This window comes from Kogia breviceps, chromosome 1 (assembly GCF_026419965.1).
Source record: "Kogia breviceps isolate mKogBre1 chromosome 1, mKogBre1 haplotype 1, whole genome shotgun sequence".
Taxonomy (NCBI): domain Eukaryota; kingdom Metazoa; phylum Chordata; class Mammalia; order Artiodactyla; family Physeteridae; genus Kogia; species Kogia breviceps.
In genome coordinates, this window is record NC_081310.1 from 51376545 (window position 1) to 51391985 (window position 15441).

The 15441-nt window shown below is 42.1% G+C and overlaps 1 protein-coding gene and 1 long non-coding RNA gene across 2 annotated transcripts in view; one reads left to right on the forward strand and one right to left on the reverse strand.

The window, feature by feature from the left end:
- LOC131765786 (uncharacterized) overlaps positions 1 to 15441 on the forward strand; it is a 307154-nt gene that overhangs the window by 167811 nt on the left and 123902 nt on the right. The window lies entirely within an intron of this gene.
- Positions 1 to 15441, reverse strand: part of FMO2 (flavin containing dimethylaniline monoxygenase 2) — a 38000-nt gene that overhangs the window by 9541 nt on the left and 13018 nt on the right. Inside the window, 2 exon segments of the mRNA XM_067020249.1 lie at positions 1241 to 1403; positions 4742 to 4930. Coding sequence (XP_066876350.1) covers positions 1241 to 1403; positions 4742 to 4930 — 352 coding nt within the window.

The window sequence follows — 15441 nt, forward strand, 5'->3', positions numbered from 1 at the left end:
GAGAACAAACAATTGGTTTTGATGAATAGAGCAGAGTCAGGTGTTCGTTTCCAGCTACCCATTATCCTATTTTGGACTGTACAATGATACTTTATTATCACATAGCATGTATTCTTTTAAATGTTTCTTAAACATATTATGAAGTACTATTATCACAATTGTGTAATAATTAGAATAACCTTCATCATTCTCATTTTGCAAAAGCAAACAAGAACTAAAATAAACTAAAAACAAGACACATTAGAAGGTGAAGGATAGTTTCCACTTTGCAGTAAGTCAGCAACTTACTGGACAAGCCTTTTTGAAGATAAGCATCTTTGTCTTTTCCCAGGACAACATGAGTTTGTTAAAGTATTTGTGTTTGATGGTGGGTTGCTTGAAAGAGCCTTTAGATCATTAGTTCTCAAAGTGTGGTCCCTTGGCCAGCAGTTTTAGCATCACTTGGGAACTTGTTAGGCAAAAATTCTCAGCCTCATACTAGACCTATAGAGTTGGAAATGCTAGGGGTGGAGACTAGCAAGTTGTGGTTTTAAAAGCCCTCCAGGTGATTCTGATTGAGATTTCCACTTAGATCAGTAAGCCTCAATCCTAGCTGAATATTGAAATCACCTGAGTAGTCCTTAATTGACGGAGGCCTACCCTAGACCAATTGAATATTTGAAGGTCAGTAGAACTTTAAAAGCTCCTCAGATGGTTTGAATAATGTGGGGTTTGGACTGAACCACCTATCAGATGTTTTCGTGAAGGCCTTGGGAAGGAGATAACGTTGAGGGAAGGGCCTGGGAGGTACCATCTTTTCCCTGTGCTCCCTGAAACATCACTGTCCTGTAGGAGCACTTATTTCCAGAAACTCTCCCCAGTAACCCTGGCTGTGGGCATGGCTCTGTGGAAGTCTCCAAAGATGTAGCAAAGTCACACAGGTGTTTGGCAGGATAGAAAAAGGCCAACGTAAGCACATGGCTGAAAGGACGTCTCCAAAAGAGAACCAATTTGAGTGAGAATTCTCTGAAATACTGAGTAATATTTAGTGACTTTGAGGGAGGCTGGCTGATAATGAAGACCTGAAGAGCTCAATAGAAACAGAGATGGTGTTTGGAGTCTCTCATCTTTCTAGCTCTATCCTGATCTTATTATGCCAAGTTGCAGTAGCTAGGTAATTTTGCCTGACAATCCAACCTGAATATAAAGTACCTGGAAACCTACTCCCAAAAGCTGGGGATCCGATCCCCACAGGCCTCACCTGGAAATGACTGCAGTGGGAGGTGAGGGAGTATGTGATGACCACTGCAGACCATGACTGCGTCAAAGACAGCACTTTGCTCCTTGCCGTTGCTCTCGGTAACAGCCACCCATTGGCCAGTGGATGAGAAATCCGGGCATTTTTTCACAATGAGGACGGTTGTCTTGAACCGAACACAGAGAAAGCATCATTGAGAATTACTCTGCCATAACAGGGGCCTTGTCCAGTGCCCTGGGAGTGGAGACGGGTAGAGTGCAATGTCTGATTCCATTTAGGTCCTTCCTGTCTGAATCCATTTCAAGCCACTTAAGGCAAAGTCTTAAGTGCTAAGTGCTAAGTGCGCCCTGCTGCTTCTTCCTTGGCAGGTGCTACCAAGGATGTGCTTTGTGTGAGAAGCCTGACTCAGCAGTGGTTACCCATGTTAAGGACTGAATAAGGACTTGAGAGAGACCCAGAAAAAGCAAGACAATGTCTGGGCAAGATACAAAATACATGTTCATCATTCAGGTGATTATACAATCAGTATTTTATCAAGAAGCTTTAGAAGTGTTGACTTCCGTGTAGACTCTCTATTAGAGAAGATATTCCCTGTGAAGCAATTTGCATAGCGCCTGGCACAGTGACATCACTCCATGAATGGTAAGTTCATATTTATTATTATTATTTTTTTTTCTCTTCTGGTAATTTTATTTTATTTATATTCTTTACACAGCAAGTTCTTATTAGTTATCTATTGTATACATATTAGTATATATATGTTAATCCCAATCTCCCAATTCATCCCACCACCCTCATCCCACCCCCGACCCCTGCTTCCCCACTTTGATGTCCATACGTTTGTTCTCTACATCTGTATCTCTATTTCTGCCTTGCAAACCAGTTCATTTGTACCATTTTTCTAGATTCCACATATATGAGTTAATGTATGATATTGATTTTTCTCTTTCTGATTTACTTCACTCTATATGACACTCTCTAGGTTCATCCATATCTCTACAAATGACCCAATTTTGTTCCTTTTTATAGCTGAGTAATATTCCATTGTATATATGTACCACAACTTCTTTATCCATTCATCTGTCTATGGGCATTTAGGTTGCTTCATGACCTGGCTATTGTAAATAGTGCTGCAATGAATACTGTGGTTCATGTGTCCTTTTGAATTATGGTTTTCTCTGTGTATATGCCCAGTAGTGGGATTGCTGGATTATATGGTAATTCTATTTTTAGTTTTTTAAGGAACATGCCTATTGTTCTCCATAGTGTCTATATCAATTTACATTTCCACCAACAGTGCAAGAGGGTTCCCTTTTCTCCACACTCTCTCCAGTATTTGTTGTTTGTAGATTTTCTGATGGTGCCCATTCTAATCAGTGTGAGGTGATACCTCATTGTAGTTTTGATTTGTATTTCTCTCATTAGTGATGTTGAGCATTTTTCCATGTGCCTCTTGGCCATCTGTATGTCTTGTTTGGAGAAATGTCTATTTAGGTCTTCTGCCCATTTTTGGATTGGGTTGTTTGTTCTTTTAATATTGAGCTGCATGAGCTTTTTATACATTTTGGAGATTAATCCTTTCTCCGTTGATTCATTTGCAAATATTTTCTCCCATTCTGAGGGGTGTCTTTTCGTCTTGTTTATAGTTTCGTTTGCTTTGCAAAATCTTTGTTTCATTAGGTCCCATTTGTTTATTTTTGTTTTTATTTCCATTACTCTAGGAGGTGGGTCAAAAGAGATCTTGCTGTGATTCATATCAAAGAGTGTTCTTCCTATGTTTTCCTCTGAGTTTTTTTTTTTTTCTTATTTATTTATTTATTTATTTTTTCAGTTTGTTCAGCTTTTTCTTTTCTTTTTTTTTTCCTTTTAAACATCTTTATTTGAGTATAACTGTTTTACAATAGTGTGTTAGTTTCTCCTTTACAACAAAGTGAATCAGTTATACATATACCATATTTATTATTTTTAAAACATCACGCTAGCAATACACTTCATTATCTCATTTGGATGAAATAATTTATCAATTCATGATTTTTTAGAATGACATTTTCTCTCTTGAGGTTTCTAAAAATGTACATAAATGTGTGTGTCTGCTGTATTTAAGAAGCAGTGTCAAAGGAAACAAAGCTTTTCTCACTTCTATAGGAATGACATGCTTCTCCTCTTGTTGGCAAGTGTTTGAGTCCCTTATACATGCATTTCAAATTTTCATATATTTTTCAAAATGCTGGGTTGGCAATGTTTGAAGCTGTTCCAATTAAAAAATGTATATGGAATATTAGTATAAAGCTTATGAAAAGGCTATAAAATGTCTGGGCATTTTCAGTTGAAAGATTCAGATTTGAAGTTCCGGGTAGTATATTCTCTAAAGTACTGTGGATTCTTGCTATTTAAAATGTGGTTTGAGGACCAACCTTCAGCATCACTGGGGAAGTTACTAGAAATGTGACTGACCTGAGCCAGTTCACCCCTCTTCAGGCAACCTGGTTGTTTTCCCCTCCCAGGATGTCACCATATCAATACAGAACTCAGTGAGGACACCTCCTTTTATAGTTTGAGTTGAGTTCCATCATCTTATGGCTGTACTAACTCAGAGGCCAATAAACAGAAGTGAGTTTTCCTAAGCCCTCTCCAACCTCCAGAAAACAACCTCAGTAAAATCATAAACAAGAGAAATGGAAACTGGGGAAAAACTACATTAGATAGAATGTGATATTTTAATGGTATTTACATCTATTGATGTCTATCAAATCAACTATTACATATTAATGTACTACAAATCTGGAATAAAACTAAAGTTACTGAGAAAGTGAGCTGTGTTAAAAAAAAATAAGTTCCATTAACAGTTATTTATTCAAGGCTATAATTTAAATTTTACTTCCTAGGCATAGTTACTAGTTTTCAGAGTGTAGGTTACTGATAAAAATTCAGAATATTTAATGAGAATATTGTTTTTTATCTCGTTGATTATTTGTTTTCAGGGAAACACAGGAAAGGTAGTTATAATTGTATTTCAAAATGGTCTGGTTATTTTTTGCTGCTAAAGAATGCATAAAAAAATTAGCCAAAATGGTTTCTACAGGCTTCTGAGATGAATAGAGAGCTATGAGTTTATTTAGTACATTTTTCTAAGAAATTTCATTTTTATGGAGACGGTAAGAAAATGAAATAACAATGTGGTATTGTTTTTCATATATCCTTTTAAAGGAAATGAGGGTAGGAGTCCTCAGTGGTTATAGGTATTAAATGCAGTTTCACCTTCAATATAATCACTCAAGTCATTAATTTTAAGAGATGTTTTTCTTCTGTTAATGTATATAATCTATAATATCAGGGGTAATGACACTACTTTTTGGGTTTTCTACTGCGCTGTTGTTTTTCAGAAAATAATTGAATTAGAATGTTTTATTTTATTCCCAATTTTTCATTATCAGAGTAACTTCTCTATTTAAATGTGAGCTAAACTAATGTAGAGAAAACCATTCTTTCCCCAAAATACAATACCTGGAACTGAATATATTTTAGTAGATCAAACTTTTTGACAAAAATCCTGAAGTATTCCAGAAGCCTAGAATTGTGCAGAAAGTTTGGAAAATCTTCAGGTATTGGAAAGTCACTGAAACAGGACACTTCTTTGCTGGTGTTGGTGATGACAGATTGATAGATACTCGCTAGGCCATCTTCAGTATTTTCCTATTGAAATAAAAGAGCGATAATCCTGTATTTAAAAAAAAATCCCTTGGTTTCCTACTCTCCTTCCAAATCTAACCCCTGCATGACATGAACCTCTTTCATTGCTGTAGTGTGACTGAAATGTCCTCCTGATGAGGTGCAGGATATGTGCTTCATCATCCTATGTGATATGACTTGGGTGGGGCCTCCCAGTGTTGCTCACTGGAGAGGCTATTGCCATTGGTGGGATCGGGAGTGGGGGCAGTCCTTCTTCTGACACATTGTAGGATATTTAGCATCCCAGATCTCTACCTGTTTAATGTCAATCGTTGTGACAACCAGCCCTCTTCTGAAATTCCCCCTGGGGAGGCCATACCCATCCTCCAACTCTTTAAGAACCTATAAACCCTGGAACACTGGTCAGAGACTACAATGGAGAATTTCAATTAAAATGACTACTTTCAGGGGCAGGAAGTTTTTGCATCTTAATTTGAATCCTCCCCCGCCTTTATTTTATGCTTTTTGTGAATCAACCTTCCTCAAGTGACAAGGGGAAGTAGTATTAATGCCAATCAAATTTTAAACTTGGTTCTAAATGTTATCGAGTATGCTTTTGTAAATCAGGAGGCAGCACATGCTATGGTTGAGTTTATAATTCCCTCTGCAAAAGTCCTCTGCGTAATGATTTAATGTTAAATCATACAAGAGCCAAGTACGGTGATTCAGTGTCTGTGAAATCAGCAAGTTATCAAAGAAAGTTTTATAAGAAATTTAAATAATGTCACCCAAGAACTCCTCAATAGATGCTTCTGCATATGCAGAGACTAAGCATAATCCAGGAAAACAGTAGTTGCTATTATGACTCAGTACCGGGGTAGGATATAAAGAAATGGAAAGGTTGTAGGAACTCATAAATTAATTGAAGTAAGTTACTTAATCTTATATAAATGGTACTATGGTCTCTTTCACAGAATAGTAAACAAAGGAAAGTAAATATTTAACTCTAATCCCACCACTGCAATAAATCTGCCGCTTTTCATGTGCTTTAAAGGCGAGTCCAATCTACCTCTTGAAATCTGTTTCCTGCAGTTTTGCCTTGCTTTCAAATCCTCTTCGTTGCCTTACCTCAATATATTTTTGGGACGATAGTTATCATTTAGAACTCTGCAGGTTTGTGAAGTGTAGGGCCCCTGAGCTCCATTTTTCAACTCGCTTTATTGTGAGCTGGCCGCAAACCCGCAGGATTGCTTCAGGCCCTGTTGTGGTGCCGGGGGTGGGGGGGGGGGGCAGGCTGAGCCATTGGCGAATTCTTCTTCGTGATGGGAAATTGGAGTGACATGTGCCTGTGCAAACACTTACAGCTAGTCTCTCATTGGTTCCCCCTCTTCCAGTTCATCCTCCAGACAAATTGCAGACAGTACGAAACGGGAGGTTAAAGGCGCTGATTCTCCAGGTGGGGAGATTGTTAGTAAAGCGGCTGTAATGGCGAATCCGAGCACCAGGAGATGAAAAATGAAGTGCGTTTAGGAAACCTTTCCCGATCACACGGTGTACCATCCTGTGGGTTTCCCATGCATGTTTTAGCTGTAGGAAGATTCCCTTGAACCTAGAGAGTTGGGACCTGTGCAATGGGTAGCACGCAGTATTAGTTTAAAGGGTCTGCATTGGCTCACCCAACCTCACCAATCCTCTCATCCCCAAGTATCCAGCTTTCTGTCTCATCAAGCTGTGGCTGTAGATGTGGTCAATCCAGGTTGAATCACAGCCCCTGGACGAATTTTCTAAGAATTTCTCACTCTTTCACTGTCTTTGTTTTTGAAATTTATTTTTATAATGCGGTTTAGCTGATTTTCACTGCTGTGTTTATGTTGCTTTACACACTTGATTCACTTACAGAGAGATATCAATACATAAGTTTTAAGATTCTTTCTAATCAGATATATTCTTCTGCGGTGAATAGGGGGTGTTGGGTCCAGTTCATTGAGCAAGGAGTAGGTCTTGTCTATTACATATTTGGTTTATGGAACGGTATCTGTGCTAATTGAAAAGTCTTGTTTTATGCATCACCCCGCCTCACCTTTCCCCTTAGGCAGGCATAAGTGTGTTTTCTAAATGTGTGACTCTGTTCTGTTTTGTAATTCAGTTCATGTGTAGCGATTTTTACATTCCCTCTATAAGTGATATCTTATGATAAGTTTCTTTTTCTGTTTGACTTATTTCACTTAGAATCTTCCTACCTAAATCCACTCATTATGCTGTTACTAGCCTCATGACATTGATTTCATGGCTGAGTGATATTCCATTGTACATAAGTACCCACAACTTCTTCGTCCATTTTTCTCTTTCCTGGGATATTTAAAGTGTACCAAAGTCGAGGTTCTTGTAAACAGAGCAGCCCTAAACTTTGAGGTGCCTTTTTCTTGTTGATTTTTAGTTTTCCCAAGATATACGTCCATGTGTGGAAGTGCCCTATGCTCTGTAGCTCTGTTTTTAGATGCTTTAGGAAGCAGCATACACTTCTCCAGAGTGGCCGTTGGCAATTTACATCCCTCCCAGCAGCATAACAAGGCTCCCTTTTCTCCATGGCCTGTCCTGCATTTCTGCTTTTTACACTTTTTTTCGGATGGCCCTTTTGACCAGTGGGAAGTGAGACTTCTTTGTAGTGCTGATTTGCATTGCCTGCCTGCTTGGTTGGCCAAAAAGGGCGTATGCGTTTTTTCCTGAGGAAAAAACGCATACGCCCTTTTTGGCCAACTGCATCATTGTCGATATTCTGCCGCTTTTCTTGTGCTTTAAAAGCGAGTCTAATCTAGCTCTTGAAAACTGTTTCCTGCAATTCTGCCCTGCTTTCAAATCCTCTTCGTTGCTTTACCTCAATGTATTTTTGGACGATAGTTATCATTTATAACCCTGCAGGTTTGTGAATTGCAGTGCCCCCTGAGCTCTATTTTTCATCTTGCTTTTTTGGGAGCTCTCTGCAAAATCGCAGGATTCCTTCAGGCCCTATTTTGTTTCAGTGGGGCAGGCTGAGCCTTTGGTGAATTCTTTCTGATTGGAAAGTAGAGTGACATTTGCCTGTCAAAACACCTAGGGCTTGTCTCTCATTGTTTCTCCTCCTTCTGCTTCATCCTCTGGACAAATTCCAGAGTGTGCACAACAGGATGTTGAAGGTGCTGACATCCCCAAGTGGCAAGATTGTTAGGAAAGAGGCTGGACGTGTTAACCCGACTACCAGGAGATGAGGAGATGAGATGAGGTGCCTTTTCCAAACTCTTCCCGATCAAACGGTGTACTATCTTCTGGTTGTCATTGGCATGTTTTAGCTGTAGGAAAGGTCCTGTGCATGTAAGGAGAACACCAGGGATTTTTCCAAATCAGTGTCTCCCCGAACCCCAAACTGGGGAATTTTTAAGGTACGGGTACATGTATGTTAATTAAGTGCCTTGGGCAGTAGGCAGAGTCCGAACTTTAGATGACTGAATTCTTTAGTGTTAGAAGCGCTCACCATTAGCCTCCTTTAGGTTACAATTTATCTGTCGTTGATAGATGATGTCAATATAGATATCTATTATTTTTCAGATTATTTCCCCTTATAGGTTATTACAAAATAGTGAGTGTAGTTCCCTGTGCTATACAGTAGGCCCTTGTTGATTATCCATTTTATACATAGCATTGTGTATGTGTTAATCCCCAAATCTAAATTATCCCTCCCCTATGGTAACAATATATTATAAGATTTTATATTCCTCAGAAATGGGGGAGCTGAAAGAATGGTATCATTTTCAATGGAAAAGCAGTCAAAAGAAGATTGAAGATTCAGCCAAGATCATTAGATGTACATCCTTGGAAGACAATCACTTAATTTCTCTAAACTTGACCTGACAAATAAGACAAACGCCTCCACTGACCTTGCTTATAATAAAGTGATGGAAATATCAAATGGAAGTGTTGGAAACATCTTATTTTACCCGAGCCTTATACACTGCTCTAGGTTAATTACAGTTTGGCTCACACATCTGTTCATTGAAGTTACAATGTTCTCAATTTCTGTTACTGATCCTGCAGAGTGGGCCCCAACAAGGGTCCCCGTATCCCGTGTCACTGGAGCCAAGAGAACGAAACGAGACTGAGTTTGCTTCAGAAGCAAAGGAAACTTTATATTTTGATCAGAGAATGGAGAGGTGAGAGAGTGCGCTCCCCCGTGGGCTGTGGGCCGGGCTGCTGTGTAGGGATCCCGGCAGCGTCAGCGGGACGGAAGGGGCGGAGCTCTCGAGGGCCGGGTTAGCTGGAGCTCAGGCTCTATGAGCGGAGTCTGCACGGGGCCCCGCGAGGTGAGGTGTCGGCCCAGCCATTTTGCACTAGGAAATCGGGTCTGAAGTGCCGGGTGTGGGACCTCTGCATGTGGAAACCTAGAAGCAAGTGAAATCAGACAAAGCACAAAGGAAAAAGAGGTTAGACTTTACTTTAATGCCCAGATTCTATTTTTATCTCCCAGGAATTTTTTAATGGGATTGCCAGTGACAAACCCCTCCTCTGCCTTTTGTCCCATTCCTCATTGTTGGGGCGCTGAGGGTGCAGACCCCTCTTCTGTAACTGTTTCGTGCTGAGTTGGGAGTCCTCATGCCCGTGGGAAGGGTCAGAACTTCTCCCCAGCAACCTCCAGGTGAGGTTGATTGTCCCCAGGCCTCCTCCCTCACTGCTCGTCCGCCTGAGCCCCAGCATTGGAAGTGTTATAGATTCTAACGACCTTTAAGGGTGCAGGAAAGAGATGCGCAGAGACGCTGGGGGGGCCGGTTTTACCCCGCCCACATTTGCTCGGCCACCTTAGGCTTATGGTTTCTGCCAGCCTAGATGCTCTGGCCAGTAGACTGCGCTTTCTTCAATTAGGCCCCTGAATTAACGTACAAACAGCACCAGGTGTCAGAGCCCTGCCTGCTCAACTCCCACACAGTCCAGGGCCGGTGGTGATCCAGGCCCATGACGGCCACTGAGTCAACGGCCTTTTCAAGTAGCCAGGAGTCCAGCCGGTCTCATTGGCCGCCGTCACCGCGGTGTCTGTAGGCGTTTCTATGGTGACAGTGTTATCTACAGTTCCCCCCGCCAAGGTTATTAGCTCCGCTCTGGGTGCAGTAAGTCCTGCAAGCAGTAGTCTGCTCTTTTGGAGCACACTCTTGTTGTTTTCTGAGAGAAGCTCCAGGTCAAGTAATGGTCACACAAGGCATCATGGGTGCCCGTTGCCCCCCGTTGTCTCTCTGGAGGTTGCAGTTGGAGGGCCTCCTCACTCAAGGTCAGTGTGCCCACGGAGCGACGCCTGCAACTACAGGGCATAGTGGGTGGTTAGGATCACCGCGTGGGGTCCTTTTCCCTTAGGAGGGAGCTGGCCTTGCGGGCTGCTGATTTCCATGTTTTTAGATACCCCCAGGATCCTGGCCGGATGGGGTGGCGGGCCAAGCCCTTGGTGACCGTAGTTTCTCCTCCCTGGAGGGCATTCTTGCGTTGTTCCATTGCAAGTAGTCCCAGTTTTTGCACTAATACTCCAAGGGCGATTCACCTTTGACCGGGAATGTAAAGGTCAAAGGGTTTAGCTAAATTAGGGAGGTCCAGGGCAAGGGTCTGAATTGACTGCTCTTTCCATTCTTGAAAGGCCGCTTCTGGATTCTATTCAAAAGTATCATCATCTTTTCCTTTCAGTGTTTAATATAGAGCCTCAGCTACTAGACTATAGTTAGGGATCCAGATGCAGCAAACCCCGGCCTCCCCAGGAACCCCTACGCTGTCTTCTAGGTTTAGAAGGGTTAAGGCTGCAAATGGCTTCTTCCCTTTCCTGGGATGGGCTTCTCCTACCTTCTGTGAGAATGAAGCCCAGGCAGGTCATCTTAGTCTGTGATATTTGAGCCTTTTTGTTGGACATCTTCTATCCTTTATTGGCTAGGTAGTTCAGAGGCCTCCTTAGTAGGGCTGGCGATCAGAATGTCGTCTGCATATTGAAGGAGGGTTCCCTTCTCCAGAGGTAGAACTTTTAGGTCTTTAGCTAACGTTTCCCCAAAGATGGTGTGGGAATTTTTGAATCCTTGGGGCAGGATGGGCAGCAGTATTGTTTTTGTTGTATGTTGAGTCCTGCCACTCACAAACCAAAATTTCTTGTGACTCTTGGACTAATGGAATACAGAAGAAGGCATCATTGAAGTCTAATACAGAATATCATGTCCTGGTGGATGGTAGAATGACCAGCAGGGTGTCAGAATTAGGAACTACTAGATGTATATCCTCAGTGGCTTCACTGACTGTGCTGACGTCCTTTACCAGGTAGCCAGCAGCCCACGGGGCTCTTGTGGTCAGGCCCCTCCCTCGATATGGAGCCCCCCTGGGCAGGTACCACGGCAGGGCTGGGCACACAGGAACCGTGCACATAGCCCTCATTGCAGAGCAGCCGCAGCCCACCTGTTGGTCAGAGCTGACATAGAGCACCTCAGAGCAGGACTCGAACTAACAAACAGCAGCTCCGACTGGTCTGTGACCCTGGGCTTCACTCTGTGCGGCCTCCCTCCGCCTGGTCTTCCAGAGGCTTCCACTGCAGCCGTGGCACCAGGTCTCTGTCTCCACCCACCACCCCTCCTCTCCCTGACTCCTGGGTTCCTCTCATTAGGAGAGGGTCTTCTTGAAGTTATCTCCCACTCATGGACCAGATAAAATGATTAGAAAACAAGCCAGGGCTGCAGCCCTTGTCTATCCTGACCCTCAGGATGCCACACCTGTTCCTTGGACCTGGCTGGTGCAGCAGGTCCCATTTTCTGCAACTGTGAGCTGAGGGGCGAGGATTGGCTGACCTGGGCAGCCTGACCAGGCCGGCCAGCCCTCCCCAGGTGTGCCTGGGCTGAGGTCAATATAAACACTGCTCCAGGCAGCAAGAGCTCCTGCAGCTGTGCCTGACGCCATATTCTCTGCCCCGTCAGCAGTCTCAGAGCTGGGCTGGTGGGAGGGAGTAGGCCCACGGCTCTGTGGGTGGCCCGGTGTGCGAGGGGCTCTGCTGGACTTTCTGCAGGAGTTCCCTGGCTGCCACCTTCTAAAGAAGAGGCTGTGTCACCCATACCTGCCGCTGGAATTTCTCCCCGGGGAAGAGGTGAGGAAGGAAAAAAGCAGTGGGGGCCGGGACAGGAGGGGTACGTCAGGCAGGCAAGTGGAAAGCTTCCAGAAGAGCACTCGGGGCCAGGACCATCCTGGCTGGCCTGCAGGCACCAAGTCGGCCTGCATGCTGTCGCTGGTGTGGCTCCACGGCTCTTCCTCTAGGCTTTCAAGTCCTTGCACACATTCAGGTGTTTTACCTGGGAAGGGTGGGAACAGTTCAGCAGCAGCTGGCCTGGGGGTCAGCTCACGTTTACTCAGGGACGCCTCGGCACGGTCCCCCAGCTTTGCAATGAGGACGCTCCTTGCGGGGGGCTGCTGGCTGCATGGGAGATGATTCCCCACCTCTGACCAACTTCAGAATTGTTTGCCACTGGAGCAGGTGCCCTGATAGAGTTTTCCTCTGTATGACCAGTAAGTTCTGTTATTTTTCTTTTTTTCTTTTTTGGTTCAAGGTAGGTTTTATTCCTTTTCTTGGATTTATAGATATAAGCATGGAAATAATTCATTCATATAAATACATCTATGGGAAGGAAAGAACTTTTTTCTGTTTTATTTTTTTAAATATTATTTATTTTTTAAATTTAATTTACTTTTTTATACAGCAGGTTCTTATTGGTTATCTATTTTATACATATAAGTGTATATATGTCAATCCCAGTCGGCCAATTCATCCTACCACCACCACCCTGCCACTTTCCCCCCTTGGTGTCCATACATTTGTTCTCTACGTTTGTGTGTCTATTTCTGCTTTGCAAACTGGTTCATCTGTTCCGTTTTTCTAGGTTCCACATGTATGCGTTAATATATGATATTTGTTTTTCTCCTTCTGACTTACTTCACTCTGTATGATAGTCTCTAGATCTATCCACGTCTCTACCAATGACCCAATTTCATTCCTTTTTATGGTTGAGTAATATTCCATTTTATATATGTACCACATCTTTTCCATTTGTCTGTCTGTGGGCATTTAGGTTGTTTCCATGATCTGGCTATTGTAAATAGTGCTGCAATGAACATTGTGGTGAATGTGTCTTTTTGACTTATGGTTTTCTCTGCGTATATGCTCCGTAGTGGGATTGCTGGGTCATATGGTAATTACATTTTTAGTTTTTTAAGGAACCTCCATGCTGTTCTCCATAGTGACTGTATCCATTTACATTCCCACCAGCAGTGCAAGAGGGTTCCCTTTTCTCCACAACCTCTCCAGCATTTGTTGTTTGTAGATTTTCTGATGATGCCCATTCTAACTGTTGTGAGGTGATACCTTATTGTAGTTCTGGTTTATATTTCTCTAATAATTAATGATGTAGAGAAGCTTTTCATGTGCTTCTTGGCCATCTGTATGTCTTCTTGGGACAAATGTCTGTTTAGGTCATCTTCCCATTTTTAGATTGGGTTTGTTATTTTACTGTTGAGCTGCATGAGCTGTTTTATATATATTGGAGATTAATCCTTTGTCCATTGATTCATTTGCAAATATTTTCTCCCACTCTGAGGGTTGTCTTTTCATCTTGTTTGTAGTTTCCTTTGCTTTCTTTTAGGTTTCATTTGGTCCGATTTGTTTATTTTTTTGTTTTTTATTCTATTACTCTAGGAGGTGGATCAAAAAAGATCTTTCTGTGATTTATGTCAAAGAGTATTCTTCCTATGATTTCCTCTAAGAGTTTTATAGTGTCCAGTCTTACATTTCGGTCTCTAATACATTTTGAGTTTCTGTTTTGTGTATGGTGTTAGGGAGTGTTCTAATTTCATTCTTTTACATGTAGCTGTCCATTTTTCCCACCACCACTTGTTGAAGAGACTGTCTTTTCTCCATTGTATATCCTTGCCTCCTTTGTCATAGATTAGTGGACCATCTATGACAAAGATGGGCTTTGGGCTTTCTTTTTTTTTTTCTTTTACATCTTTATTGGAGTATAATTGCTTTACCATTGTGTGTTAGTTTCTGCTGTATAAAAAAGTGAAACATCTATACGTATACATATAACACCATATGCCCTCCCTCTTGCACCTCCCTCTCACCCCCTTATCCCACCCCTTTAGGTGGTCACAAAGCACTGAGCTGATCTCCCTGTGCTATGTAGCTGCTTCCCAGTAGCTATCAATTTTACATTTGGTAGTGTACATATGTCCATGCCACTCTCTCACTTTGTCCCAGCTTACACTTCCCCCTCTCCGTATCCTCAAGTCCTTTCTCTACATCTGTGTCCTTAATCCTTTCCTGCCCCTAGGTTCTTCATAAACTTTTTTTTTTAGATTCGATATATATGTGTTAGCATTCGGTATTTGTTTTTCTCTTTCTGACTTACTTCACTCTGTAGGACAGACTCTAGATCCATCCACCTCACTACAAATAACTCAATTTTGTTTCTTTTTATGGCTGAGTAATATTCCATTGTATATATGTGTCACATCTTCTTTATCCATTTATCTGTTGTTGGACACTTAGGTTGATTCTATGTCCTGGCTATTGTAAACAGACCTACAAGGAACATTGTGGTACATGACCCTTTCTGAATTATGGTTTTCTCAGGGTAAATGTCCAGTAGTGGAATTGCTGGGGTGTATCGTAGTTCTATTTTTACTTTTTAAATTTTTTTATTTTTGTGTGGTATGCAGGCCTCTCACTGTCATGACCTCTTCTGTAGGGGAGCACAGACTCCGGACACGCAGGCTCAGTGGCCATGGCTCATGGGCCCAGCTGCTCCATGGCATGTGGGGTCCTCTTGGACTGAGGCACAAACCCACGTCCCCCACGTTGGCAAGCAGACGCCCAACCACTGTGCCACCAGGGAAGCCCCTATTGTTAGTTTTTAAGGAATCTCCATACAGTTCTCCCTAGTGACTATATCAATTTACATTCCCACCAACAATGCAAGAGGGTTCCCTTTTCTCCAATAAATGCCTCTCCAGCATTTATTGTTTGTAGATTTTTTGATGATGGCCATTCTGAGTGGTGTGAGGTGAAACCTCACTGTAGTTTTGATTTGCATTTCTCTAATGATCAGTGATGTTCAGCATCCTTTCATGTGTTTGTTGGCAACCTGTATATCTTCTTTGGAGAAATGTCTATTTAGGTCTTCTGCCCATTTTTGGATTGGGTTGTTTGTTTTTGTGATATTGAGCTACATGAGCTGCTTTTTGGAGATTAATCCTTTGCCATTTGCTTCATTTGAAAATATTTTCTCCCATTCTGGTGGTTGTCTTTTTGTCTTGTTTATATTTTCCTTTGCTATGCAAAAGATTTTAAGTTTCATTAGTTCCCATTTTTTTTTATTTTTGTTTTTATTCCCATTTCTCTAGGAGGTGGGTCAAAAAGGATCTTGCTGTGATTTATGTCATAGAGTGTTCTGCTTATGTTTTACTCTGAGAGTTTTATAGTGTCTGGTCTTACATTTAGGCCTCTA